The sequence below is a fragment of the Mizuhopecten yessoensis genome, unplaced genomic scaffold (assembly GCF_002113885.1).
Source record: "Mizuhopecten yessoensis strain PY_sf001 unplaced genomic scaffold, ASM211388v2 scaffold2383, whole genome shotgun sequence".
Lineage (NCBI taxonomy): Eukaryota > Metazoa > Mollusca > Bivalvia > Pectinida > Pectinidae > Mizuhopecten > Mizuhopecten yessoensis.
The window spans coordinates 943,322-971,112 of NW_018404519.1; the positions used below are offsets into that span (position 1 = coordinate 943,322).

General features: G+C 36.4%; 1 protein-coding gene across 2 annotated transcripts; it reads right to left on the reverse strand.

The window, feature by feature from the left end:
* LOC110445851 (WD repeat and SOCS box-containing protein 1-like) lies at positions 1-27,791 on the reverse strand. Of its 2 annotated transcripts, XR_002462401.1 has the most exons (9): positions 27,448-27,791; positions 13,731-13,908; positions 12,899-13,227; positions 11,935-12,167; positions 11,306-11,478; positions 10,592-10,705; positions 9,767-9,877; positions 4,636-4,798; positions 3,638-4,032 (listed from the first exon to the last, which is right to left on the reverse strand). XR_002462401.1 is itself a non-coding variant. In XM_021490671.1 (8 exons), exons 1-8 carry the CDS (start codon positions 27,500-27,502, stop codon positions 3,870-3,872), a joined length of 1,356 nt encoding a protein of 451 aa, XP_021346346.1. In that variant the 5' UTR covers positions 27,503-27,791; the 3' UTR covers positions 1-3,869. The 2 variants fall into 2 exon arrangements, 1 of the variants encoding a protein (XP_021346346.1); XM_021490671.1 differs by lacking the exon at positions 4,636-4,798 and having other exon boundaries at positions 1-4,032.

The window sequence follows — 27,791 nt, forward strand, 5'->3', positions numbered from 1 at the left end:
GCAAATTGTTTACGGACGCACGACGGACAAAAGGCGATCGCAATAGGTCACTTCAGACTTTGTCTCAGGTGACCTAAAGATCAATCAATGGTACTCTATCATTGAAAACGGCCTCCTTGTTTAATTCCAATACCAAATTTGGGAAATGCTTCCTTTGTTATATTAATACAGTTTTCTACCAAAGAATTTTAAATTACAATCCTTTCAATACTGTAATAAACTTCATATTTCCTTCAAAACAAGTTTTATCAGCATATATACTCTAGGGGGTCTTAATGTGGGAGGTAACTGGAGTACCAAGGAAAACCCTGTCATTTGGCAGGTGACCCAATACTTTTTCAGTGATCAAACCATGGCTGTTTTGGAGAAGGGCAAGTTTGCTATCCACTGCACAACCCCACCACCCTCAATTATTTAGTGATTGTAAATCAAAAACGAAAGGGGAGATAACTCCAAATTGTCCAGAGGAAGACTGTTCAGGCAAACATTCAGCAATTACAACTGAACAGCCCGGAGAGAGGCAGAGAAACACACCCAATGTCAGATTAAAAACTAAAAAATTAAATTTTAAAAAAATGTCGCTTTCTTATGAACCACCAAATGCTGAGTGGATATGCTAGTAGCAGTGATTGTAAGTGGTAAATATGTTGTACATAGTGATTGTAAGTGGTAAATACATTGTACATACTGTAAAATCATAAATTTTGGTGGGGCAAAAATCTACGAAATTAAATCCCCACGAAAACATAAATTTGGTATGATATAGATAGGGGAACTTAGAAATCAGCGAAATATAATGTCCATGAAACCGGTTAGAATAATTATGAAAACCATGAAATTTTAACCCAACAAAAATAAATGAATCTACAGTAGTGATTGTAAAGCGGTAAATACATGTTCTCATAAAAAAACACAAAATATTTACTAAGTTTCAAAACCTTGCGCTACCCAATAACAGAATGCTGATAGGTATTTGATTGTTAAGTAGTACGACAATTGTGGAGAAAAAACAAGCAACTGAACTTTTTTAACAGATTATATACAAATAAACTAATGCTGCTTTCAATTAAGAAAGATAGTACCAGTGTCATCTTTGTGCAAACATTTAAGTCAAATTTTTGTTAGCACAATATTTATAACAAAGAGGCCCTGAAGGGCCCATAGCTCACCTGGAAATATTGATTTTAAAATCTATCAAATATGACATTTGTATATCAAAAGAGTCTGTACAAGGAAACATAGCGGGCATGAAGAGATGAATACATCCATGCTACCAGAATTAACCCTCAGGTTCTGCCCTACCCCTGGGACTTAGTTCTAAGAAAATTACATGTAACAATTGGTGTTTCAGAACAAGAACAGGAATAGTCCTTCAGAAGGAGTAGGCTTTTGAAGGCTGAAATCCACAAATTTTCGAGTATTGAACCCGAGAAGTGCAAAGTCATAACTTTCCGTAACACATTTGATTCTCGGGTCCCAAGGATGCATCATAACCAATTTGTTTGAAATCCAACCTGTCAATCAGAAGATGTAAAATTTTAAAGGAAAATGTTGATGCACAACAGACATTGTACTATGGCATATGCGCACCAGATGAGCTGAAAACCATGGTTTTATCATTTGCAAATTAACGAAATATCACAATTATAAGATTTTTATTGGACCTGACCCAATGAGTTAATTGCTTCAAGGCTATATAAACCTTTAAGTTTCAAGATTGTCTGACTTACTAACCAGTGCTAATGATATAAGCAGGAGAGGGTTACCTTCTGGTTTTAACAATGCAAGGTATATTATGTACAGAAGAGGGGAACAAGTTATAGTCATATCTTGGACAGAGATTTCTTTTTTCTTTTTAAAACTCAAAGTAAGATATAAGCAAATCCAGTTTGCTCCAGATCAACAGCTTAATGTATTTTTTCATAAATGCTACTAAATACATTTAAAATAAACAGAACACAGAGTTTTAAAACATCAGTTCCGAGTACAAAAATTCAAACTCGAGGACACTAATTGATTATTCATACTCAAGCTTCAAATGCCTTATTAAAGCTTGAGGACATTAATTCCCATCATGGGAACATTTGATAATAATTGCATGATAAAAGGCACATAAATCTGAACAGCTCACCTCACTAGACAAATGAACATGTTAATATACAAGCAGAAAACAGGCTAAACACTTTGTATGCCACTATTTAATATGGACTGTGACAACCCAATCTTTTGGTATATAGCTTGAGTGTTTACCCATAATTCCTCGTTTCCTTATTGACCATACTTCTATATCCCCTAAATCGCCTTGATTCTGATTGCCTCGTGTGAAATATAGATAAAATCTGACAAACCATAATTATGGATGTACAGTAGTCTTTTAAACCTTTTCCCATTTTTTGACCCAGCCCTCTGTCCACACTGCACATCCATGGTTTATGAACATCAAATCCCCTTGGCCTAGGGCTACTTCACACCAAAATTGAATCCCTTTTGCAAAGATATACTTCATTTCTCCCACCCTTCACAGGTGTGTATCCAATTTTAGCCGGGAAAGATAAGATTGTCGTCACCCCCTAGGGGGAGATAGCCTCGTGCCGAGTAGCACGTGTTCCATTGTTCGACAACCAAAAAACATCATCGCTCGGGTTGGAGATTTCCCTGTCACACCCTCAGAGTAGGGGAAGATTCTATTAGTCATATTAAGTCAAAAAGATTTCAGCCATCCTGGACTAGGAAATCCTGGCAGACAATAGATGCCACACTATGGGAGAAGCTTACTTGGGCTTTTGGCTAGTTGAGCTAACCATTCAAAACATGATAACCAAAGGTGTAACGGCAAATATATTGAGGTACATATGTTGTAGTAATACTTAAAGCTAATCAGAATACACACTTGTAGCTAACACATTTGCTAGAGTACATCAAGCCATGTATATCTTACAAAATCAACATCTATTCATCATAGGCTATCTCTTGCCTGTCATATGGAATAATACTAAATGTATTGACAACTGCAATGAACTATAGAAGCTTTTACTGTTGTATTAAAGAAGCTGTTTTTGCTACATTGGTTTGTATATAAAGATACTACAAAATATGATAGTATTATGCTTAATTCTAAAACATTTTTTTATATGATTTAGATTCAAGTGCAAAAATCAATATTACAGTGAATCAGATCTTTTAAGAATGAAAATGCGAAGTATTTGTGGTAGAAAACTTGCTTGTGTATAATTTGCTCTTGATGCTGAAAAGCCTCTCACTATAGAAACATATCTTCAACGAGGGAGATCTCCCTCATTCCTCATTTCCACTGCGGGAGAAAGTGTGTAAAATGTGAACTAAAACTGCTTTGCTCAATTGATCTTTCCCTTTTTATGCTTTCAAATAAGTCCAAAAAGCATCCATGTGATTCAGACACACCTGTTATGATCATTACACACACCCAGCAGTAACTAGCTACATGAGATCATTGACCACAGGATGTAGATTTAGAGTTTGTGTGAGTTTGGACTTGAATAAGGGAGTTTCAAGAAAGATTGGTAAATTTTGGTCAACATGAGGGAGTCTCCCTCCTAGTGAGGGAGGGTTGGAGGGTTGATAGCTATATATGCATCTTGAAAATGTACACTTTGGGAATAGTTGAACTTGTGGAATGGCTGTGGCGTGATAGAAAGTTCTACAGATAAAGAAGTTCTTCACTGATAAATTATGAAGTCTGCCACTGTAGAAATGCTGAAGATGGTGCATGCCCTGGTGCAGTAACTGATCCTAGACAGTAAAGTTCTCCTGGAACACGGCTTCGTCTTAGATGGTGTAGTTCCCTTGGTACCAGTCCTAAAAGATATCGTACTCTTAGTCACAACATAGTCCTAGATGGCATGGTACTTGAGGTACTCCTTGATGCGGAGTGGCAGATGGAGATGGTCGATGATATTGGATGGTACAAGTGTGCGGATGGTGCGACGTGTCTGGTGCTGTAGACTGGCCACTTTGTTGGGGGTCCTGTAGAACGCTACACCTCCGTCCCTGTCACTGTAATAAAAAAAGCAGTGTTCAGAGTACTGTCCCCTGGGAGATGCCACCAGTGCTGATGTGTACACATGCCTCTCAGTTATATTTACAAGGTGTTTATAGTCCCAAGTCATAGAGAAATCATCAAGCAACACTATGATAGTCAAGTTCTTCCAATGACTCGTAACTTGACAACGTTAATGGGAATAAATGTAAATAAAGATTGTATGAGTGACATGACTTTACAATATATCGCATAATACTATCAGTAGCAAGTCATTATATCAATGAAATACTCCTTGTGATAAAAATACACATGAAATCAATATAGGAATATATGCAGGCATTTACTCTTTGATTATAAAACTGATGAATGCTACAATTTACAGATGGGATTGTTTTCACTCATGGCCTTATCAATGATTTGTATGAATGTCTATCAAAACATGGTAACAGATGTTTATATATTATTTTTGTTTTGTTTTACATAAGTTGACATCTAGTAGTACATCATTCCAACATACAAGGTGTAAGTTTACTGATGGTATAGTTATAAGTCACACAAATACTTAATACAATACCTACATAGTTACATATATATATAAAAATGACCACGGTACAAACCTCACACAATTAACTAGTCACATGACTGTTCACTTTGCATATTCATGAGGCTGTGCTGGAAAGTTTTGGCTTTCCGCGCAGCCTGCGAGTCGATTGTGAACTGCAAAGACACGTCCTCTGTACATCATGTACAGTCTATTTGACTTTTCCATAAAGATCACTTCTGCAGAACAAAACATGGACCAAACTAGTAAGCCCGGCCAATAGGCCGAGCATCGGTAAGATAAGGAAATAAGGAAAGCAACGAATTTGTCTGAATAAATATTAAGGGTGCCTATCAAGCTGTAACCAAAGTATTACACAAAGCATCAATCAAACTCAGGGAACAGATCTGTTCCCATTTATTATGTTCGTTCATTGAGAACTAGTAAACAAAACTAACCCTTAAACAAGTCATTTTATTGGTTCTTGTTCAAAAGAAAGATTTTTGGTCATATCTGTTTGAGAAAAATAAATGAACTATATAAACGTTCTACCTAAATAAGGATATCAATTCTTAAAATGTAGTTTTTCATTAAGATTTGACATCACAACTTTCGCAGACAAAAAACATGTTTTCAAATAAAAATCTATTTCTATAGAGACTTTGTGTTCGTTTAAATCACACACATACTTTACGTTCAGAACATCTTTTATTAAGAATCCCTGCTCCAACTGGTAGCTAGCTCAGTTGGTTAAAGCGACAGTATGAAGATCTGAGGTCCAGGGTTTTGTTCTGTAGTGGATTTTTTTCCGTTTCCTTTATTTTATCTAAGTTTATTATTGTTTCCATAAAAATGTGGATAGTATGGTTTTCTTTTCAGAAATAATCTATCAAAGTTATAGTCATGCTAGTTTCTAATCCATCGTTATAGTTTTTGGTAGTAGTACAGGGGTCCTTAATTCTATCATTCAAACACTTTCCTCTCTAGTTTCCTGGTATTCCATACTACTGAATATATAATGTCTAGTGCATGAAAACTGAATTCTACAGAGATAAGGTATTATCTATGACCAAAAACCCTTCACTTGACCTCAAATATATTCAATATAACACTTTGCAATTACATCGCACATGTATGTCTACATGTCTAAAGAATATATCATTCAGACCATTTTATTGGTCGATTTTGATTTTGTTTAAAAGGTGACAATATTTTCAGAAATAGATAAAACACCAAACAAGAGATACCAGTTACACATTTATTCCTTAAGATAAAAGACAAGTTTTGGAGTTATAAGACATGTCTAGTTGTGTCTGTTGTTGGGAGTTAAAAGACATGTCTAGTTGTGTCTGTTGCTGGAGTTATAAGACAGGTCTAATTGTGTCTGTTGTTGAAGTTATAAGACAGGTCTAGTTGTGTCTGTTGTTGGAATTGTAAGACATGTCTAGTTGTGTCTGTTGTTTGAGTTATAAGACAGGTCTAGGTGTGTCTGTTGTTGGAATTGTAAGACATGTCGAGTTGTGTCTGTTGTTTGAGTTACGAGACAGGTCTAGTTGTGTCTGTTGGTTGAGTTATAAGACAGGTCTAGTTGCGTCTGTTGTTTGAGTTATGAGACAGGGCTAGTTGTGTCTGTTGTTTTAGTTATAAGACAGGTCTAGTTGTGTCTGCTGTTGAAGTTATAAGACAGGTCGAGTTGTGTCTGGTGTTTGAGTTATGAGACAGGTCTAGTTTTGTCTGTTGTTGAAGTTATAAGACAGGTCTCGTCGTGTCTGTTGTTGGAATTGTAAGACATGTCTAGTTGTGTCTGGTGTTTGAGTTATGAGACAGGTCTAGTTGCGTCTTTTGTTGGAGTTATAAGATAGGTCTAGTTGTGTCTGTTGTTGCAGTTATAAGACATGTATAATTGTGTCTGTTGTTTGAGTTATAATACAGGTCTAGTTGTGTCTGTTGTTTGAGGTATAAGACAGGTCTAGTTGTGTCCGTTGTTGGAATTGTAAGACATGTCTAGTTGTGTCTGTTGCTGGAGTTATAAGACAGGTCTAATTGTTTCTGTTGTTGAAGTTATAAGACAGGTCTCGTCGTGTCTGTTGTTGGAATTGTAAGACATTTCTAGTTGTGTCTGTTGTTTGAGGTATAAGACAGGTCTAGTTGTGTCTGTCGTTTGAGTTATGAGACAGGTCTAGTTGCGTCTTTTGTTGGAGTTATAAGATAGGTCTAGTTGTGTCTGTTGTTTAAGTTATAAGACAGGTCTAGTTGTGCCTGTTGTTGGAGTTATAAGACAGGTCTTGTTGTGTCTGATGTTTGAGTTATAAGACAGGTCTTGTTGTGTCTTTTGTTGGAGTTATAAGACAGGTCTTGTTGTGTCTTTTGTTGGAGTTATAAGACAGGTCTTGTTGTGTCTTTTGTTTGAGTTATAAGACATGTCTAGTTGTGTCTGGTGTTTGAGTTATAAGACAGGTCTTGTTGTGTCTTTTGTTGGAGTTATAAGACAGGTCTAGTTGCGTCTGTTGTTTGAGTTATAAGATAGGTCTAGTTGTGTCTGTTGTTACAGTTATAAGACAGGTCTAGTTGTATCTGTTGTTTGAGTTATAAGACAGGTCTTGTTGTGTCTGATGTTTGAGTTATAAGACAGGTCTTGTTGTGTCTTTTGTTGGAGTTATAAGACAGGTCTAGTTGCGTCTGTTGTTGGCGTTATAAGACAGGTCTAGTTGTGTCTGTCGTTTGAGTTATGAGACAGGTCTAGTTGCGTCTTTTGTTGGAGTTATAAGATAGGTCACATGTCTAGTTGTGTCTGTTGTTGGGAGTTATAAGACAGGCCTAGTTGTGTTGGGTCTGTTGTTTGAGTTATAAGACATGTCTAGTTGTGGCTGTTGTTTGAGTTATGAGACAGGACTTGTGGTGTCTGTTGTTTGAGTTATAAGTAAGACAGGTCTAGTTGTGTTGTGTCTGTTGTTTGAGTTATGAGACAGGTCTAGTTGCGTCTGTTGTTGGAGTTATAAGATAGGTCTAGTTGTGTCTGTTGTTGCAGTTATAAGACAGGTCTAGTTGTGTCTGTTGTTTGAGTTATAAGACAGGTCTAGTTGTGTCTGTTTGAGTTATAAGACAGGTCTAGTTGTGTCTGTTGTTGGAGTTATAAGATAGGTCTAGTTGTGTCTGTTGTTGCAGTTATAAGACATGTATAATTGTGTCTGTTGTTTGAGTTATGAGACAGGTCTAGTTGTGTCTGTTGTTTGAGTTATAAGACAGGTCTAGTTGTGTCTGTTGTAGGAGTTATAAGACAGGTCTAGTTGTGTCTGTTGTAGGAGATATAAGACAGGTCTAGTTGCGTCTTTTGTATGAGTTAAAAGACAGGTCTAGTTGTGTCTGTTTTACACAAAATGTATTGCTGTCTTTATAATTTTAAACAGTTCAGTTAAGACAAACTTAGCAGTTCCCAGTTATCACTTCAAAATTTGATACTGCCTCCTTTTGACCTTATGGTTTATTCAGTGCAGCATTTTTCTAATGGAGAGTGATATTTAACAGACAAATCAATTTTAAAACAACCAAGGGTAAATTTCAACGCTCTTTGTATTTTAGGATGAGTTTACATGGTGAATGTCACTAGGAGATATTCCCCATTGTCAGACAAGGCCAACAGTTTTGAGTAACAATAAATTATATATCACTGTAATTGTCAGACCCAGATTGTTTTTCCTGGCAAAACTTATCACTCATAGTAATGCTGAAAGAATGTTGTGACTTTTAACAGATTTAGTCTGGATTATTGAGTTACACAGAGGAAAATATAAACTAAAGAACAAGTGAAAAGATGATCACTAGTTTCCTGATAGTGAAAACAGAATTACAACATTAAGCAAGTAATTTGAGCATTTATTTTTGTACAAACTCTTAGTTATTCATTCCTAAAGTATACAATGGATAATATAACAATAATTTTCATACTTGTAGAAGAGGTTTTTTTCTTTTTTAATATGTGCATTGGAAAAAATAAGGGGGAAAAAAAGGAAATGTATTTTATAGCCTGAAAACTAGGGGGTGGGGGAGGGGAGAGAATCAGTTATAAGACCAGAGGCCCAGGGGCTTTACAGTCACATGAGTATAATTGTACCAGATAAGAGAGCAAAACTAATAACAGTTATTCCATATCCCAGCCAGCTAAACACTATCACCACCTTAGGCTTTATAGATCTATCATGCAATATTTAACCCCTCTGACTTTAAATGAAGGTCAAAAGTAATTAATATGGATAAATTTCATAGCTTTCCATCTTAGTTAGCAACACACAATATATCATGTAACTCTAAGCCTTATTTTTATGATTACCTGGAGGAAGTGGAAAAAAAATCAATGTTTAACAGACGATGTATGAGAATAGAAGGCAAACAGTCACTTGAGCCTCTGGGGTAAAATATATTACGAACTTATTCCTATATTGACCCTGTACAGAAGGGTTGGACAATACTGAAAACTCTCAAGTGTCCTAAAATTGTTGATGTTATCACAATATTGCATATTTTATGTCTTCAAGTAACTTTTCTGATAGAAGCACTGTTGGTTGAATTGAAAAATGACCATTTCTGCCTAAGTCCTGGTGAGTGTGATTTTAACAAATTGTTCAATGTCCGCAAGAAATATAATCACAAATCAAGATTTTATCACCTGAACAGCTTAACCTACATGGATGGTGCAGCCCTCATTGGAGGACAATTCCCTAGGATCACTTAAAGAGATTTCATAATCATCCATTAGCTACACACATCGCCCTCCTATACAATAGTTGTATGAGTTTAAACTCAAAACTTCATTATTTCATTACTGTAAATCTCTTCATTGTTGGATTTATTTTATTTCACAAACAAAGAACAAGTAGGTTTTATTCATATACTTGTATTCATGATTGGGAAGAAACTATTTCAACATTACCATAAGTAATTATCTATAAAATTCATATTCACAAAAGACCTTAAGAGTTATATTTGCAAATGAATATTCTTGCATATAAACATGAAAATATGCTGATCTAAAATACTGGTAAAATAGGGTGGTATTTGTTTTACTTCTCCAAAGTACAGAAATAATTTTATTAACATCAATTCAGCATTATACAATAATTACCCAAACTCTCACCATAATCTCCAATACATTGTCATACATGATAATGATACTATGATAACATGATTCAAATGAGCACAAAACTACCTACCCTACAGCGATGGTGTGTCCATTCGGGGAGACTGAACAGCACAGGGCATTGCTGTGATTGGCGACATTCATCGGGTTACTGGTGTCCTGTAGGTCCCACACTCGCATGTAGCTACAAATACAGGTAAATTATTTGTTTTATTTATTGCATTTAATTATACAGGTAAAACACAGATACTTCAAAATGCAAGTTTATCACACATATCATTGCAAATACTGGTAAAAATACACAAGTATCTCATTTACAGGTGAAACACACTAGTAATTACAAATACAGGTGAATAAATAGGAAACTACCAAAACAGGTAAAATTGAGAAACCTATTAATAGGTAAAACACATGGAGACTTGTAATAGACCATGTACCGTACATGTGGCTAGTGACTTACCCATCATCACAGACCGTGACCAGTTCAAATGACTTACCCATCATCACAGACCGTGACCAGTTCTAGCGACCTACCAATCATCACAGACCGTGACCAGTGACTTACCCATCATCACAGACCGTGACCAGTTCTAGTGACTTACCCATCATCACAGACCTTGACCAGTTCTAGCAACTTATCCATCATCACAGACTGCGACCAGTTCTAGTGACTTACCTGTCAACATGGACCGTGACCAGTTCTAGTTACTTACCTATCATCACAGACATTGACCAGTTCTAGTGACTTACCCATCATCACAGACCACGACCAGTTCCAGTGACTTACCTATCATCACAGACCGCGACCAGTTCTAGTGACTTACCCATCATCACAGACAGTGACCAGTTCTAGTGACTTACCTATCATCACAGACAGTGACCAGTTCTAGTGACTTACCCATCATCACAGACAGTGACCAGTTGTAAGCCGTTGTTACAGAAGCTGACGTCCCTCAGGTAATGGTCGTTGGCACCTCCAGCAAATATTGGGCGTGGCTCTGGGAACATGTGTCTGTGAATGACGGATGTATAAAGCTAATACAATGGTGTAGTAATGAGTAACATAGAAAGTTCTTGAGATAGCCTCGTCCTAACTTGTGCTATTTGATCATTAATCTCTTTGATAAATTAAAATGTGTAAGTTGATGTCTCATTTAAACAACACTTACTTCTTATTGAAAGGACTATAAAGAAGAAAATGTCTGTTCATAGAAATTTTCTTTTGTATCACATGATGATAAGTTATATATATATATACTGGTTTCTCTGAGTAATACACATATTGTAAATGGTAAATTTATATGTAATAAAAGTTAAATGGTTCAAAGGTCATTCGGGGCCAAAAAGTTATATGTTAGGAATAAACAGATTTAAAATTTGTTATACCTAGTTAGCAATGCCAGTAAGTATGTGTGGTTAACACAGGTTCATTTACCCCTGAAGACACATTTGAACTCGTCCAATTCAAAGGTTGGAAAAGTTCATTATGAAACTTTAGGGGTGAATGAGTTAATGAGTGAAAATAGTATAGAGTATTGAAATCTATCAGAACGGGAGAGCAGCAATATGAACATGAAAAGGAAAGTGTCCATGCTTGTTTCAGAACTCTTACCCCAACTCAGCTATGGCGTCACCCGTGTAAGGGTCCCACAAAATAACCCGGGTGTCATAGGAAGCGGTGGCTAGAAGGGCCCCGTCCGGGGAGAAGTCACAGGAACACACATCGTTATAATGACCCTTCAGTTGCGTAAACTTATTCTCATGACTCATGTCAAACAATGCCACCTGCAAATAAATTGTTTTCAAGTTTTAATCTCTGACAATTTGAAAACTGAACCAAAAAACATATTCTTACTACACCAACAAGTGTTATCTTTGATGATATATACTCAAATTTAAAATATTAACTTTCAATTGTTTATTTCAGCATTTCATAATTTCTGTTTACTTGTAGCCTTGTTAGTCCTCATCCTAGTAGTTAGTACAACATGGGACTTTCATTTTATATTTCCTGAAAATTCCTAGGTGGTTTAACTTTCGATTGAATTGGTAGAGAGTAGTCTTATGTTGCCCAGTACACACAACAACCTAGTCAAGCCTCAGTATTTTTCAGCCACCACCCGTTAGTATGTCATGCTTTATTACTTCCTGTATAAAACGGTCTTAGTAACCCAGCTGTTTCATTATTTAGCCACTTTTATCTAAGAACGAAGGTGACTGAACCAATTTCACCATACTTACAGACTTATTGTTGCCGACGCTGGCGATCATCTTGCAGTTTGGCGACCATTTACAGGAGTTGGCCACTGATGCTTTCCCTCGTAAAGTTTTTGTCATATTTCCATCATCATTGAGATCCCAAACCTTCAGTGTCCCGTCGCGAGAAGCAGAAACAAATAACAAGCTTCTGTCTGGGGCAAAGTTGATCTCCTTGATACTGTCTCTGTGGTCACTTAGTTCCATCAGCAGATTACCTACAATACAAAAATATTTCTGACTTTTCCTTATCTTAAAATAAATATGTAGATCTATACATCTAGTGTCTTTTATGCATTGACATACTCTACAAGTCGTCCTTTTGTATCTGTGAATTAGACTCAGGTGAGGTGTTATATTGTACCAGGCCAACTATCTTGTACCTACTCTACAGATCTATCTCCCTCGTAAACACAGGTGTGATACAATAATTAATAATTGGAGGTTCTTATATACCGCTTTTCACAACCTAGTTCGTAGGTCGTCTCAAAGCGGTTCACAAATTATTATCCATGGTTATAGGGCCTTTGCACCCAGCCTATATCTTTCTCAACTCCCTGGGGAGCATACAGCTGGTGCTGCCATTTCGGCGTTCACAGCTAGCATTCAACAATTCTAGCACTACCCAACCACATACTCATTTACAGCTGAGTAGACTGGAACAAGTGGAGTCAAGTATCTTACTCAAAAATACAACACAGTGCCGTGCAGTTACTCGAACCCGCAACTCTTCGGTCACGAGCCCGGTGTCCTACCACTAGATTACCGTGCCTCCTCAAAACATCACACATTCTCTACAAGTCACTCTCCCTACCTGTGGTGTAGCTATATCTAGACCAGGTGTGACATTGTACCAGACAACACACATAATCTACAGATCTCCACCTTATCTAGGCTTTGATGTAACTGTGATATCACATATATACTAGATGAGAAATTCTCACTCTACCTGTGTTGCAGTCCCAGGTTTTTATTTTTCCGCTCAGTAACCCTGTGGCAAGTATCAGGACATCATCAAACTTGAATCTCTTCCACACAGATTGATAGTCATGCTTTGACGTTCCTGTACCAAAAGCCACGGCAGAGATGTGTCCTCCACAGTCAATGGATCGGGGAACTCTTCGTCCTTTAACTTGTTGCTTGTTGCTGCCTTCATTTCTGTCCTGTTTTACCAGATCCTCAATCAGTCGTAGGGTCGTCAGGTGTTCCTCGCTTATTTGATTCACTAATCTCTGTCTTCTTTCAGCACAACTGTTGTATTCCTTAGCTTCAGAAGTCCTGATCCAACAGAAAACATAACAACATAAGACCTATAGCTGTATATATAGTGAAGGGGCAAACATTATGACTGAAGGAACAGCACTTCTCACGATCCTAACTCCGTATGAAGACAGTATCCACTGATGATAGCTAGGCCACTCAAGTGTAACTTTAAAAGTGATATCTTATTAAAATGTCATAACTTAACCTGGTCAGGGTAGCATGACAATCCACTTGATCACATTATTCTGACAATTAACTAACTAACCAGAGGTGCTAGCGAGAGATTGACAAATTACAAAGCTTCAGTGAAGAAGAGAACATTTAACAAAGTATCTGCTGCTTGAAGTTTTAAAATTATGATTCAGTCGGAACTGAAGCAACAGAAACATGAATAATCTTCATCCAGTCTTGCAAAAATTCAAATTTCTAGTGAAAATGATTTCTTGTTCTGAATGAAGTAAAACATTGCAAAGACGGTATTAGATGTTGCTTTGTATCAGTTAGATGCCTGGACTTACAGATGTCCTGTGTTTTTGTCCCAGGGAACAAGTTGTACAGTGCGGGAGCCACAGGACCAGGCAAAGAACGAGTTGTCTGGGGCCCATGCACACGACCAGGTTTCCTGGCCTGACCGTCCATACGGCAGGCCCCTCGGTGTTACTAGAGGGGACAACTCATCACAGGGCTGGATATGATCTACAAGGAGAAAATGTTACAACTTACAATAAAGTATACGTATCGCATATATGACATGATAAAATCACATATGACAAGAGTTTATATAGCAGCACTTCCATCAGGCACAAGACATATACATGTATACATAAATATAAATATTATTTATTTTACAACAATTATGAAACCATTTATTTCAATCTATATTTATCACTCTTGTTGGCCCAGATGTTAGTGCCAGCAGGTCTTCGTGTGGAAGGAAACTGGAGTACCTGGAGTAAACCCAAGCCTTGATGAAAGGCGAGTGTGTTATTGACTGCGCCACCCAACCACGACACAAGACATCAATGGCAATATCAAATTTTGTTGATACTTTCATCAGTATTTGTAATAAGTATTTATAAACATTTTTATTACCAGAAACCATATCAATGTGTGGATATTTGAAAGTTATTTTCAAAAGTTTTCATTTAAAGGGTTTTGGCCACGATTTCTACATTCAGTGAACCCTGTAATATACTTAAATGAATACCGAATCATCCATCAACGTGTGTTCAGAAGTGTTCTGTTACCTAGATATAGGCAATCAAAGGTGACCGCTCCTTACTGGCGAGCATTTTAATGAGCTAACAGGTTATGTGGTACTTGTGACGTCAGAGTGGCACGTTTGGGTCACTGGTCCATATAACAATCGCTAGGGTTCAGGAGATATACCCCTCCTATATATTTTTGATTTGTTTCAATGAACACGTCTGACAGTGTGATTATTGACATAAACTACATACTTAATAGAATTCTCGACCAATTTAGGTTGAAGACAGGACAAAGATAAATCACTATTTACGTAAACATTTACATTGGAGGACGATTCTGATAGGGCAGGGACGCAAGACGTATATAACATACGCATTAAGCACAGCTACAACGAATTAAAACTCCATATAATACTATTACTTGATTTAAAACAAAATAATATGATGTAAGAGCCAGTTAAATGATGTGACTTTTTAGAGTTATATTTTTGCAATGTAATATCTACTGTAATGTTCTGATGTCTGCTGACAAATCGCATGTATTCCTCCTATTACTTAATACTCCATCATAATGTTACACATCCACATATCAAAGTCTAAAAGTGAAAGTTTTACCAAACAGCTTTTGTATCCGAGTTTGATGTAGTATTAGAGCACGTAGACATGGAACGCATATACTTTCTTTCAAAATGGTTATGTCATAATCGCGAACGTAGATCACTTGCAATAATTGTATACAGTGTACATTGAATGTATACGTAGATAATACACCGAAATAGATTTCAGTGATTCAGGCTTGAATGCATAACTTCTCTTTCGGAGAACTAATGTCTTTATTTGTCGATTGATGATTTTACCCATACAACATATATTGGTTGCTGTCATTAAATACACTGTTTTGCAGATAATATATAAATATGTAAAGGGGGCGTGTCAGAATCGGAACAGGATATCGGATAACTCGCACATCAAGTGACCTCGTGCCAAGTTCAAAATATGCATATTCATTAGGCTGATATAGATGGGGCGTCATCTGGCCTGTTTATCATCCGAGTACCGAGAGAGACGGGGTCTCAGTCACTACACTTATTATTGTATCAAATGACTGTAAATATAAAATTATAAACAAGAGGCCCATGGGCCTTAACGGTCACCTGATATATTTATACAGAGAGTTGATTTTTGTTTTTAACATGAACAGAAATATTATTCAAAGTGACAAAAAACAATAAAACCACCTTATTCAATATCTAGCATGAAGATTTAAGACTGAAAAGTATTGGAACCTAGCGCCCCGATTCTAAACAAGGAAAATGAAGAAATTTTATTTTAGCACACAGACTCCATTGGTCCCCACCCTACAGCCCTTGGGGGTAGGGATGGCTCAAAATTTACAAAGTATCAAACTGTCAACTTAGGGTTATAATTTGAATCAAGTTATCAACATGTAATATTCAAAGTATCATTTGCCATTATAAACCATAACAAATTTTGCCATATCTGGGTCTTAATAAGAAGATTTTTGAAATTTCAGTCAATTCAACCCTTTTAGGCCCCACCCATCAGCCCGGGGGGTCAGTCAGGGCTGATATGTGCATACCATCAAACTGCTATCAAATACTGATAATTCTAACCCAAATTGAATTACTTCCAATGGAAATTAAACAAATGTTAGTCCAAAATGTGATTTCCCTTTATAAACTATAGTAAAGTTTACCCCCTCCCCAAGGGGAAACGTGACACCCCAGGGTCATGAAATTCACAATTTTGGTAAAGCACCTTAAGACCCTTCCATCTATGAAGAGTATTTGATTCTACCATATCTGGGTCTTGAGAAGAAGATTTTTGAAATTTCAGTCAATTCAACCCTTTTTGGCCCCACCCATCAGCCCCTGGGGGTCAGTCAGGGCTCATAGGTGCATACTATCAAACTGCTACCTAATACTGATAATGCTAACCCAAATTGAATTACTTCCAATGGAAATTAAACAAATATTGGTCCAAAATGTGATTTCCCTATATAAACTATAGTAAAGTTTACCCCCTCCCCAGGGGGAAACGTGAGACCCCAGGGTCATGAAATTCACAATTTTGGTAAAGCACCTTAAGACACTTCTATCTATGAAGAGTATTTGATTCTACCATATCTGGGTCTTGAGAAGAAGATTTTTGAAATTTCAGTCAATTCAACCCTTTTTGGCCCCACCCATCAGCCCCGGGGGGGTCAGTCAGGGCTGATATGTGCATACTATCAAACTGCTACCCAATACTGATAATGCTAACCTAAATTGAATTACTTCCAATGGCAATTAAACATATGATGGTCCAAAATGTGATTTCCCTATATAAACTATAGTAAAGTTTACCCCCTCCCCATGGGGAAAAGCTAATAATTCACAATTTTAGTTGACCTTTGGCCATGGAAGGTTTCTGCAAAATTTCATTGAAATTGGGTTAGGGGTTTTGGAGAAGAAGTCGAAAATGAAAATTGTTTACGGATGCACGCCGGACGCCGAACGGCGCCGGACAAAAGGCGATCGCAATAGGTAACCTGAGACTTTGTCTCAGGTGACCTAAAAACCGTGGCCAAAATCCTTTAGGACATGTAACATACTAAAACAGCTATTTCCTTTAGATGACAGCACCAAACTATAACCTCAGAGTCATCTTGGGATGAAATTGTACCCTTACCATAAGTAGAGACGGACGTCATTTGCGAGTATTTCAGTAAGGTTTCCAGTCTTTTTAAAATTAAACATTTCCACTACTTGCGCATTCCCACTCTTTGTATTTCAAACTACCAGTAAAGAAACCTGAAATTTCTCTTAAATGGAAGTCTGATATAAGTCTCTTTAACACATATGTCTTAGGTACATTTTGTAGATAGGAGCATTTAAAATCTCAAGACTTCTGGAGAATATCAACTGTGCATGTCTCAGGGCCTCTACTATTTACGACTCCTGCTTTATGACCTGTTGCCTGGCAAACATCAAGTACCACCTCTCTAGCTACTAACTGGGAATGTACACATGTCATGGTAAATACATAATTTATCTGTTCAGGGTCATTATGTAACCCCTGAAGTATGTCTGCCAACTACATACCTGAGCTAAACTGTAGTTCTACAATAACTTATAGCAGTCATATAGTGGAAACAAACCATTTGTAATAGTATAGCTGAGGCAATGTCAAGAATATCACAAACATACAAAAACTTTTATTATGAAGATATCTTTATTTATTTAAATAATGTATATCTTCCACATAGACAACTAATATCAATGACAATATTAATTGTCCCTGTTTAGCGATGTCACTTTTTATTTACAATAAATCGACAGTAACGGCAAGTTTATAGCTCCTCTCCATGTTTCACTCATTTCACGGAACTTATACACCAGGGTTTTTTGGTGTACATAATATATATGGTCTGGATTAGGGACCCATTCCCAATTGAAAAATGACCCTGTATTTTCCCAAATTCAGACTTTATTTTCCCAATTGGATTAAAAAGCATGTTTATACAAGTTTCCAGTTGTTATATGTGCTCATTCAAAGTATCGCCTTCCATGAAGAAACGAAAATTTGAAATTGAATAAATAAAACACTGAAAATTGATGTGTTTATTTACTGCTATAAATTTCACTGTAAGAAATGGCTACAGGAATATTTTGCTAATCACATTGCAGGTTTGATATTTTTCAAACTTATGATCTTTTCCCAGACCTGTACATGTAGGAACACGGAGGATATTTCCCAATTTTAGCCAAATACTGATGACATTTTTTTACCCAATTCCTGCACAGGGGCCCTTTCCCAAAATAGCTGGCACAAACCCTGTACACTAAACAAGCCCCCTAGATGGGCTAATTAGGTTAGCTAATTATAGCTTATAATTATACTACCGTAAACAAGCATAATAGCTGATTATTGGCTTCAACTCAACAAGCCCCATCTGTATCAGTCCAACATACTCTAACCAGCTGGGCTTATATTCTATCAAGTCCCCTATAACTGGGCTTACTGCAGTCAAATGCAGTGTCAAACATTGTACATATCATGATCAGATCATCAGCATGATGGGTCATGAATATAACAAGAGGCCCAAGTGCCTTAGCGGTCACCTGAGTTATATTAAAGGTACTCGTAGCTCAATTTCATTGTTGAGCTGTGATGTGGAAATCAACATGTAAACAAAGTGAAATACAATACTTGTCATGTCACCAAACGATAAGAACTCTAAAAACTATTCAAATAAATTATTTTGCTATTTGAGAAATAGTATATTGTTATTAAGCCAATTTTCCTCTGTGACCAATCCCTGGGATAGGTCAGGATCTTACTTTCTAATACTATTTGATTTCAGTTTCATTATGACTATTCCAACCAAGTTTGAATTATATCTTGCTGAAAATGGACAGGATATACAGTAGTCAGAAGTGTTATTTCCCTAGATATGAACCAAGAACAGATGACCAAGGGGTTATAAAGCTAACAGTTTATATAATGCACCTAAGGGCATTTCCATCCATAAAAGAAATTGGTTTGAATCTTGTACCATCTGAGTGAAGAGTTTTTATAAAATCTAACACATTTTCCGCTTTTTAGACCCACTCCTCCAGCCCCTGGGGCAAGGACGTACAACAGATCATATTTTTTCATACTGATAATGCACCTCAGGACCTTTATATCCATGAAGAGTATTATATGTTATTAACACATCTGAGTCTGATGAAGAAGATTTTTTTAACTTTTCCCCATTTCCCCATTTGGGCTTCACCCCCTCCAGCCCCTAGGGATGGGGCAGTATATGATTTTCTCATACGATCTAATTGCCATCTGGCATCATAATCACTCCAACCAAGTTAGAATAATTTCCTGCTGAAAATTGACAAAATATACCCAAAAGTGTTATTTTCCTATATAAACTGAAGTAAACTTTACCCTCTCCCCAAAGGAAAACAGATGGCCCAGTGGTACTGAAATTTACATAAAGCCCCCCAGGATCTTTCCATCCATGCAGAGCAATTGATTGTAGTTCCTCCGAGTCCGGAGAAGAAGATTTTTGAAATATTGGTAAAATTTCCCCTTTTGGGCCCCGCCCTGGCCCCTGTGGTTGGGGCAGGAATCCCAATTTTATATTTTGATACCATCTTCCTCCAAAATAGATTTTTTTTTTTTTTTTTTTTAATTATCTTTTTATTCAGATTTTTCATCAATGCAATGTACATGTACAATAAATAACAAAATGTTCACTCATTTGTATACTGGCACATACGTACATAAACCTATATCTGGTATGTCCACATTTGTCATAGAGTACATACCTTCTCACGATGATATTTAACCACAATAGCATACATACTCATTTCAGTCTATTTTATCATTTTATTACCTATATATATGCATCCATCAATGTGTCTGACATCTATATGTCTCAACCATTCATTGCTATGTCTCATGTAAAAATAGAACACATAAATAGATTCTTACCAAGTAAGAATAATTTCCTACTGGAAATTGACAAAATATACCCAAAAGTGTTAATTCCTTATATAAACTATAGTAAACTTTACCCCCTCCCCAAGGGAGACAGATGGCCCAAGGGGTTCTCAATTTTACAATTAACATAAACATCCTGGTGATCTTTCTCTGTGTTTGGAGAAGAAGATTTTTGAAATATTGGCTAATTTTCCCTTTGGGGCCCACCCTGGCCCCTAGGGTTGGAATAGGAATCCCAATTTAACAATTTTGTAGCCTCATCTACCAAGGATGATTCTGACCAAGTTTGAAAAAATTCCATCTTCTGGTTCTTGAGAAGAAGTCAAAAATGTAGAACAATTACCCTAGACGGACGGAAAGCGATCAGAAAAGGTTACTTGAACAAAGCTCAGGTGACCTAAAAATGTAGGTCATCATGGAGATTGTAAGTACATTTGTCAACAGTGTGGCAGGGCTATATATATCTGGATAAATATCATTATGTGAAATTCTGCCAGTATATGTATATATATACTGTATATGTACACTTTATAAAAATGTCTGAATGTTTTGTAGCTCCCATTATTTTATGAGCTATTGCATGAAAAAATAAACCTGAAAAAGTTATAACGTAATGTACACCATCAATCAAACTTGTTTGTCAGCTACATTTACCTAACACCTCAAACAACACTTAAGGGCAAACCTTTTTAACGTTTTGGTTTAAATTATCTAAATTTGCCTTACAAATTACATGGAAGAAATACAAATTTGCACAATTTTGAGAATTAGTGGACCAACCTTAAATCCCAAAGCACTAATAATTCATTATTTCATAGTTGATTTAAGACAGTGTTAGCAATTTAAATTGATAATGATCATTGATAGAGATTGAAGCTACTTTTTTCCCAAATTCATGCAATATTCATCAAGATAATTGATTTATGTACATGCGACATTTGAATAGCCTCATTGGAGCAAAAACCACTAATGTTAACAAATTATCCAACAGTAAAAAAAACATGGCAACAGGTGGTAGCTGTACTGTATAGTCAGTGATATATCAAGTCAGTCCTAGTATAATAATGCTTTTCATACATCATATCCGCCCAACCATCTGTTGGTCAATGCCCCCTTCCATTCCTCATCCAAGTGCACCTCCCCCCCCCCCCCCCCCCCCCCCCAATTAAATTTCAGGTTGTGTCAGAAATCCCATTATAGAAATTCCAGGGGAACAGAAGTGGGTGAAACCCCTGGAATTTTGAGGATGCAGCAATCCCAAGATGTATAGGTTACAGTGTCCTCCTAGTCATGATCACATGTACACGTTGTTTATAGCGCAGAAGTTTACAAGGCTTTAAGGATGATTGTACCACAAACCTCAAAACTGAATTGTTGTTTACATCACTTTGGATGACAAACTCTATTGTCTATTGTAATTGGTGTGTGACTTTCATTATAATTTATTGTCTTGACTTTTTTATTAGTTATTTGATAAATTACCACATTTGTATATACATGTATATCTATAGCAGAGAATGATTATTAATACAAAATAGTAGGGCTGTCACAATATATTGGAAAACAGGTAAATCGCAGAACACGGGTATATCCAATCGTACTAGCTACAATACAGTGATGAAATATTGCTTTATCGTAATATTTTTCAAAAGCATATTTTTATGTATCTGCTTGGTGTTTTAACTTTGCAAATTATTACAAATACTTACAGATATGCAAAAGAGCATAAAGCAGGCTTTTAATAGTTCAAATTTTGTAATCGATGGTTGGCTTGACAAAAATCTTAAATCTATGTAATCCATATTTGTAATACAGTCGAACCTCGTTATCTCGAACTCGTATAACTCGAAGACCCCGTTTAACTCGAAGTATTTCATCGGTCCCGGCCAAAACTCTTCTTAATCTTAGTAATAAAAACTCTGATAATTCGAACTCTGAAAACTCGAAAAACTTGGATATCCCGAAGTGAAATATCGGTCCCAACTACAAAAATCCTACATAAAAATATCTCCTACCTCGAAGTTTCTTAAGATTCACAAGTCTATCATATATTCTTTAATTATTTGATACGTGCTAGGGTAAACATCGTTCTCATAGACCAGCTTACGCTTGGTCATAATTACTTCGATTAAACTTATGGCATTAAAATGTGTTTGACTGTACAAACTTCATCAATGTTGATTAACAACAATTAGTACTTACTGCGAGCCCGTAAACAATTTGAATAGCACTTTATTTACACCAAAGTTTCGGACACATTCTAGACACATTCTAACCGGAAAATGGGTCACAGTGTGCGGTCATGCGTAAATAAGCTCCACAGTAAAAATCACAGCCTAGGACTGGTTCGCTGGTTTATGTTTTTACAGGAGCTTGTATGGCACTGATAACTAATTGAGAGATTATAGGAACAATACGATAATTATTAATGAGTCCGTCGTGTTGAGGAGGTGTCAAGTGTCATTGGGGTCTATAAATGTGGATATGTTTCCTGATTAAGTCATACCATTTCGGAATGTCGAAATCAACTGAGCAATCCAACGTGTACGCTCCAATACAGTGATTTGTATAAAGACTTGCGCACTTTCAGCATTGAAATTTCTATCAGCATAGCACAGGTCGGAGACAGCATGTGTGTTTATTGTAACATTAATTAATTAATGAATATGATTATGAATAAGTTGTTATTTTTTATTTTATAGTTATCTTTTTGTCATTTATCGACTGTTTAAATACGTTGATTGTCAGAGAAATCAATGACATATATAGCCTTATATTGGACCAAACACTTTACCAAGCTTTATGCCAAACATAGGAACTCGCTTAACTCGAATACTCGGATAACTCGAAGTTTCCCAAGGATCCGTCAACTTCGAGATAACGAGGTTCGACTGTATTATATAATTGCAATATATATATATCGTGATACACTCTTGGCGTTTGTGACACCCCTACAAAATTGTCCCTATATATTAAATATATGATTAAGTTTCATAACATTCTGACCTCAACTTATTATAAAATTGAGCACATCCTTCCTATGACAATATGTGGGGATACGTATCGCAATATATTCATTCTGTGTTGCAATATATCGTGATACACTCTAGTTGGCGTTTGTGACACCCCTACAAAAAAGCATGGCAGCTTCCTAATCACAGTCATGTATATCAACTGATCTAAATAAAGGACTCGTACTTGTAGGACCCTCATCCTACTGTCAAGTTGAAGCATAATAATGGATATTTTCCTGAACAATCATTTGATACTATATCAGAAGATTATGTTCTATGGAAGCTTTGTTTTCTCTCAATATATCGTTTGAGGACCTGTTTTTGTACCCTGACATTTTGCGTAGCTCTGCATGTACTGCAAGGTTTTGGACATCATCAATTTCTTTTGGGTACAGTGGTGAAAGTAAACGCTTAAGTATTTGATTTCTGCAAGAATTTTAAGAAAATGAAGCAAAAACTAGTAATTTTAACATTGTTTTCACAGAAACATGCGGAAAAGCAGCTTTTCTACTATTACCTTTTTATTGGATTATAAAACAATAGAAATTATACAGGGTACCTGGAAAAGGTAAAATTTTGACATAATTTATATTGCAACAACTTATCATCGTCTGCTTAACAAAATTGTGTGATGCATAGGTCATGTTGTCACTATTTCGTCCAGCTATTCCACAGGTATACAAATATTTTCTTAACATTCAAATCTGTACGCAACATCTCGTGGATGATACAAGTAGATTAGCTGGTCCTTTGATAAACATGAGTTATATTTTTCATATTCCCTGCGGGCACTCTTAATATTATCCAATTATAACCTTTTGCTGAGGTCGATACCTGGATTTATCGACCCGAAAAAAGATATATTGACCGAGGACGAATTGTTTTATTATTTTCACCGGGACGGTGCGTTCGTTTTGAGACACATCATAATTCTATGTTTAGAAACACTCAGTCCTTCAACAACAGTCATGCGCTCCAAGTCAATATCGGTTTTTATCTGTGGACACGTGATCCACTCCTGGCCAATCACTTGTCGGAAATAATAATACGAAAATAATAAAACACAATATCATACATTTGTAGTTGTTGTCATCAGACCGTGACCAGAGTTGTATTTGTAATATATATATACGTCTCTGATCAGACAAATTGAGCAATAGGCTTGCAGTAGCATCTCACTATCCATTATTTAACTAGCTAATGTACATCATGGAATAATTGCTTGAACGGAACAGTGTTGCATACCGTAAGGCATACAATCAAACCTAAAAGATGCATTTCAATCATTGTGTAGGAGTAAATCTATAATGAGATTTTGACCGACATACACAATATATATCAGCACATGAAATCTGTAACCAGGGTTTATTGCAGGAATGAAAACTTAGTACCCTTTTTTGGGGGAAATATGCACGGTAGTCATGCATGATCTGTTCAAGCAAGGGCTGCAGGCCCGAGCCAGGGGGAGAGTACAAGAGGGGGCATGGATTACATCTTTAATTTTGTTTCTCGCTGTTCATTATAGACTTTAAAATATCAGCAGTGACAATTAACAACAACACAGGGAAAATGAAATAAATTACTCAGTTGTGGAGGAACTGATACAAAATTTAAAAAAAAATGGAACCAAGACAGATATTCATGTGGAAGTATTTTACTTCAACCGAGGAAGGTAAATACAAATAGGTAAGTGATGGAGTGGCAACACCAAGGATTCCGTAAAGGTAGGTTTTATTTGGTTTACATGTTTTGGATGGCTAGGCCAACCGTCATCAGCAATTTTACATATAGTAAGTCTGGAAAAGTTCTCCAAATGGTGTACACATGGATTGATATTCTTTTTAAAAAATAATGATGTAAAAAAGATTGGAAATTTTTACATTTATAAAAAATGAAAATAAACATCTAACTGTATGCTTTTTGTAGTCAACTTTACATTAAACCTTATTGTTTTATGCGACTTTGCTTTAATTTAATGAAAATTGAAATCTGAGAAAATATAGCTCAATACATCTATAATGTAACTTGTTATAGGTGAATAGGCCTACTTGCAGTATCCTCGGGTTACCAGTTTCTGCGCACTCAAGAAGCAATCGCAATTTCGTACTCATATCGGCATAAAACTGTTGAAATTACGGATGACTGTCATAAACATGTATACAATCTACTAATGGAAACAAAAAATTAGCAACATAAAACTGTATTTTAAAAATATCAAAACAAACAATTTTTAACAAATATAAGTAGCTGCCATATGTTTCCGTGTGTATATTTTTTTATTTTTTTTTATCTTTGATTGTCAAATTTATTATCAAAACAATTTTTATAAATTTCACATTTTTAATTGATTTTTCAAGTTGTCAAATTGAACGAATTCATGTTATTGTATAAATTTATTTATTTTATTTATTTAGTTATAAAATAGAATCTGTTATCATTTTTTTCTGCAGTCTTAAATCGGTTTTGGTTGATGGTAAGTTATTTCTCATTTTGTTCTGTCAATAATTGTTGAAAATTGGAAGTTCATTGCATTACAAGGTTAATATTTCATTGAAAACACTGTTTATCGATATAAGAATGTCTCCTTGGCTCTTCGGAAGTGGAAAAATGGCCTCATATGCATACAACATTTTCGTACGTTTGTCATACTACAAATATTGTGCTTTTTTAATCAGTGATTATTTCTGATGTTTTTCAGACGAACTTCCGGTAATTTTTGTGTCAGTTTACAGACGATGGCCAAACGTCTAAAATATCCTTGTGTTGTGTCCAGCAGGTCACGTAGTTACGAGATATAGCTTGATAAAATGGCTGCGCGGAAATACATAACGCGCGGAAACTGATGACTAGACGATATTTAAGCTCTCCCCTCCCCCCCTTTTGGCGGCGGACTGACCTTTTCCGGGCCGGCCCGAAATGGTCTGATCGGCCGGGAATGGGAACATATTAACATTTTAAAATGCATCAAATAATGCACGGAGCTTGTATAAAAAAAAATCTGGGGCTACGCCCACACATCCCATACGGCATCCTAGCAAATATTGTTGGTTTCTGTTATCCGATATTTTTACTATATATTCTTTATTAAAACAATATTTTTTGGCATCACTACGCTCGTCTACTTTGTATCTTGACCCTAAAGTGTGTTTTTTATTTTACCACCTTCACAAAACCCCAAGTTGCAACTTGCAACGCTTGGCAGAAATATACTAGCATAAGTTGCATAATTCTATTATTGACCACTCATTATAGATGATCTGAAAATTAATTCTTTTTATTGTAACCTTCCTAACCGCCCGGGAGATATTAATCATATCATTATACAAGAACGATAAAGTTTTTTTTCGGCTGACAATTATGTATAATCGACTAAACATATCCATACGCACAAGAAAGTATCTTCACACAGCATACTATTGTGTACGTAGTAATAAGTTGTACTACCAGAATGAGATGATACGCTGTACTTACAAGTATGATAATTTTAAATTTAATTTAAAGGTGACGCGTATGTGCCTCCTAAGTTGTACCATTTTAACCAGATAGCTTAGCAAATGTACCACAATATGCACGCCCTTACATGAGTTAATCAGCGTGGACATTTCAGATATACCATTGTCTACACTAGTGAATTAGTCAACAATTAAAAAACGCGAGACTATATAGCTAGTGGCCTTGGGTGTCGCACTGATTTGAACTTATCTGTTTGTTTAGCAACTTAGTGATGCCATGAGTAACTCATTAATTAAACAGCAACGATGTTATTGTGTTATTTGTTCTTTTGTACGACAAACTATTACATGAAGTACTGTACTGTAGGTACCACGTCTGAAGACTAGATATTGTGCGTCCCTACATTTATTTTTTGACGGTGGACCTCTCGTATCCCCCTTGCCGGGGGGACGCCAAATTAGGTAATAATGAACAAGCCCCCTGTGGATTCATACATTTGTCATCACCAGGTTGCCCCGATAATAATACCATCTGACTTCTAAAACACGCTGTTGATGGAGAATTTGAACCGAAACTTTAATTTTCTTTCCAATACACAAAAAAGGTCTTTGGGCCATACTTAAAATATGTTTTTTTCTTCTTGTTAATTAAACATAAAAACAATCCTCAGAACATGGGAAATCGCTTCTGAGACGTTCTAGAAAACACAATTTTTTGGGGGGAGATCCCCCAAACCCCCCTTATGGAGGGGGAAGACCCACTCCCGTACCCTCCCCCTCCTCGCGCTCGGGGTGCTACCTTTGGCAACACACCGTTGACTATTGCGACAAATTTCTCGCCCCCCTCCCCCTTTTAGGAAATCCTTGATCCGCCCACAGGGTCACGTTACAAATGTCTGAAATACACATATGCTATACTGATACGGGTCACAACACACATAAACATACACGTGTGTTGTGACCCGTATCAGTAGGTGTATTTCAGACATTTGTAACGTGACCCTGTGATCCGCCCCTGGCTATGTCTTAGTGTAATATGATAGAAACACGATATCTTACCGATGTCTTCTGCATCGATGTCTGAGAAACTGGAAGGCGCGTCGATGTTTCTCATTTAATGAAATGATGAGTTGTTCTTCCTTGTTTAAACCACAGTAATCTTGACCGGATTGTTTACGTTGCTGTTGCTGAAACTGTGTTTCTTCTGTTTAAACTCAATCTCGCTCAGTCTCCAAAATTTAATTTCATTAAAACTGGGATACAGATGAACTTAATATTTATCACCGAATCACCAAAATATTCATGAATTGTCCAAGTATCAATAAGACATCCTCGACGGACTGAGCCTACCACTCTACGTGACGATCAAGCTCCTAGTTGTGGCAGACGTGCGCGGAGTCGCG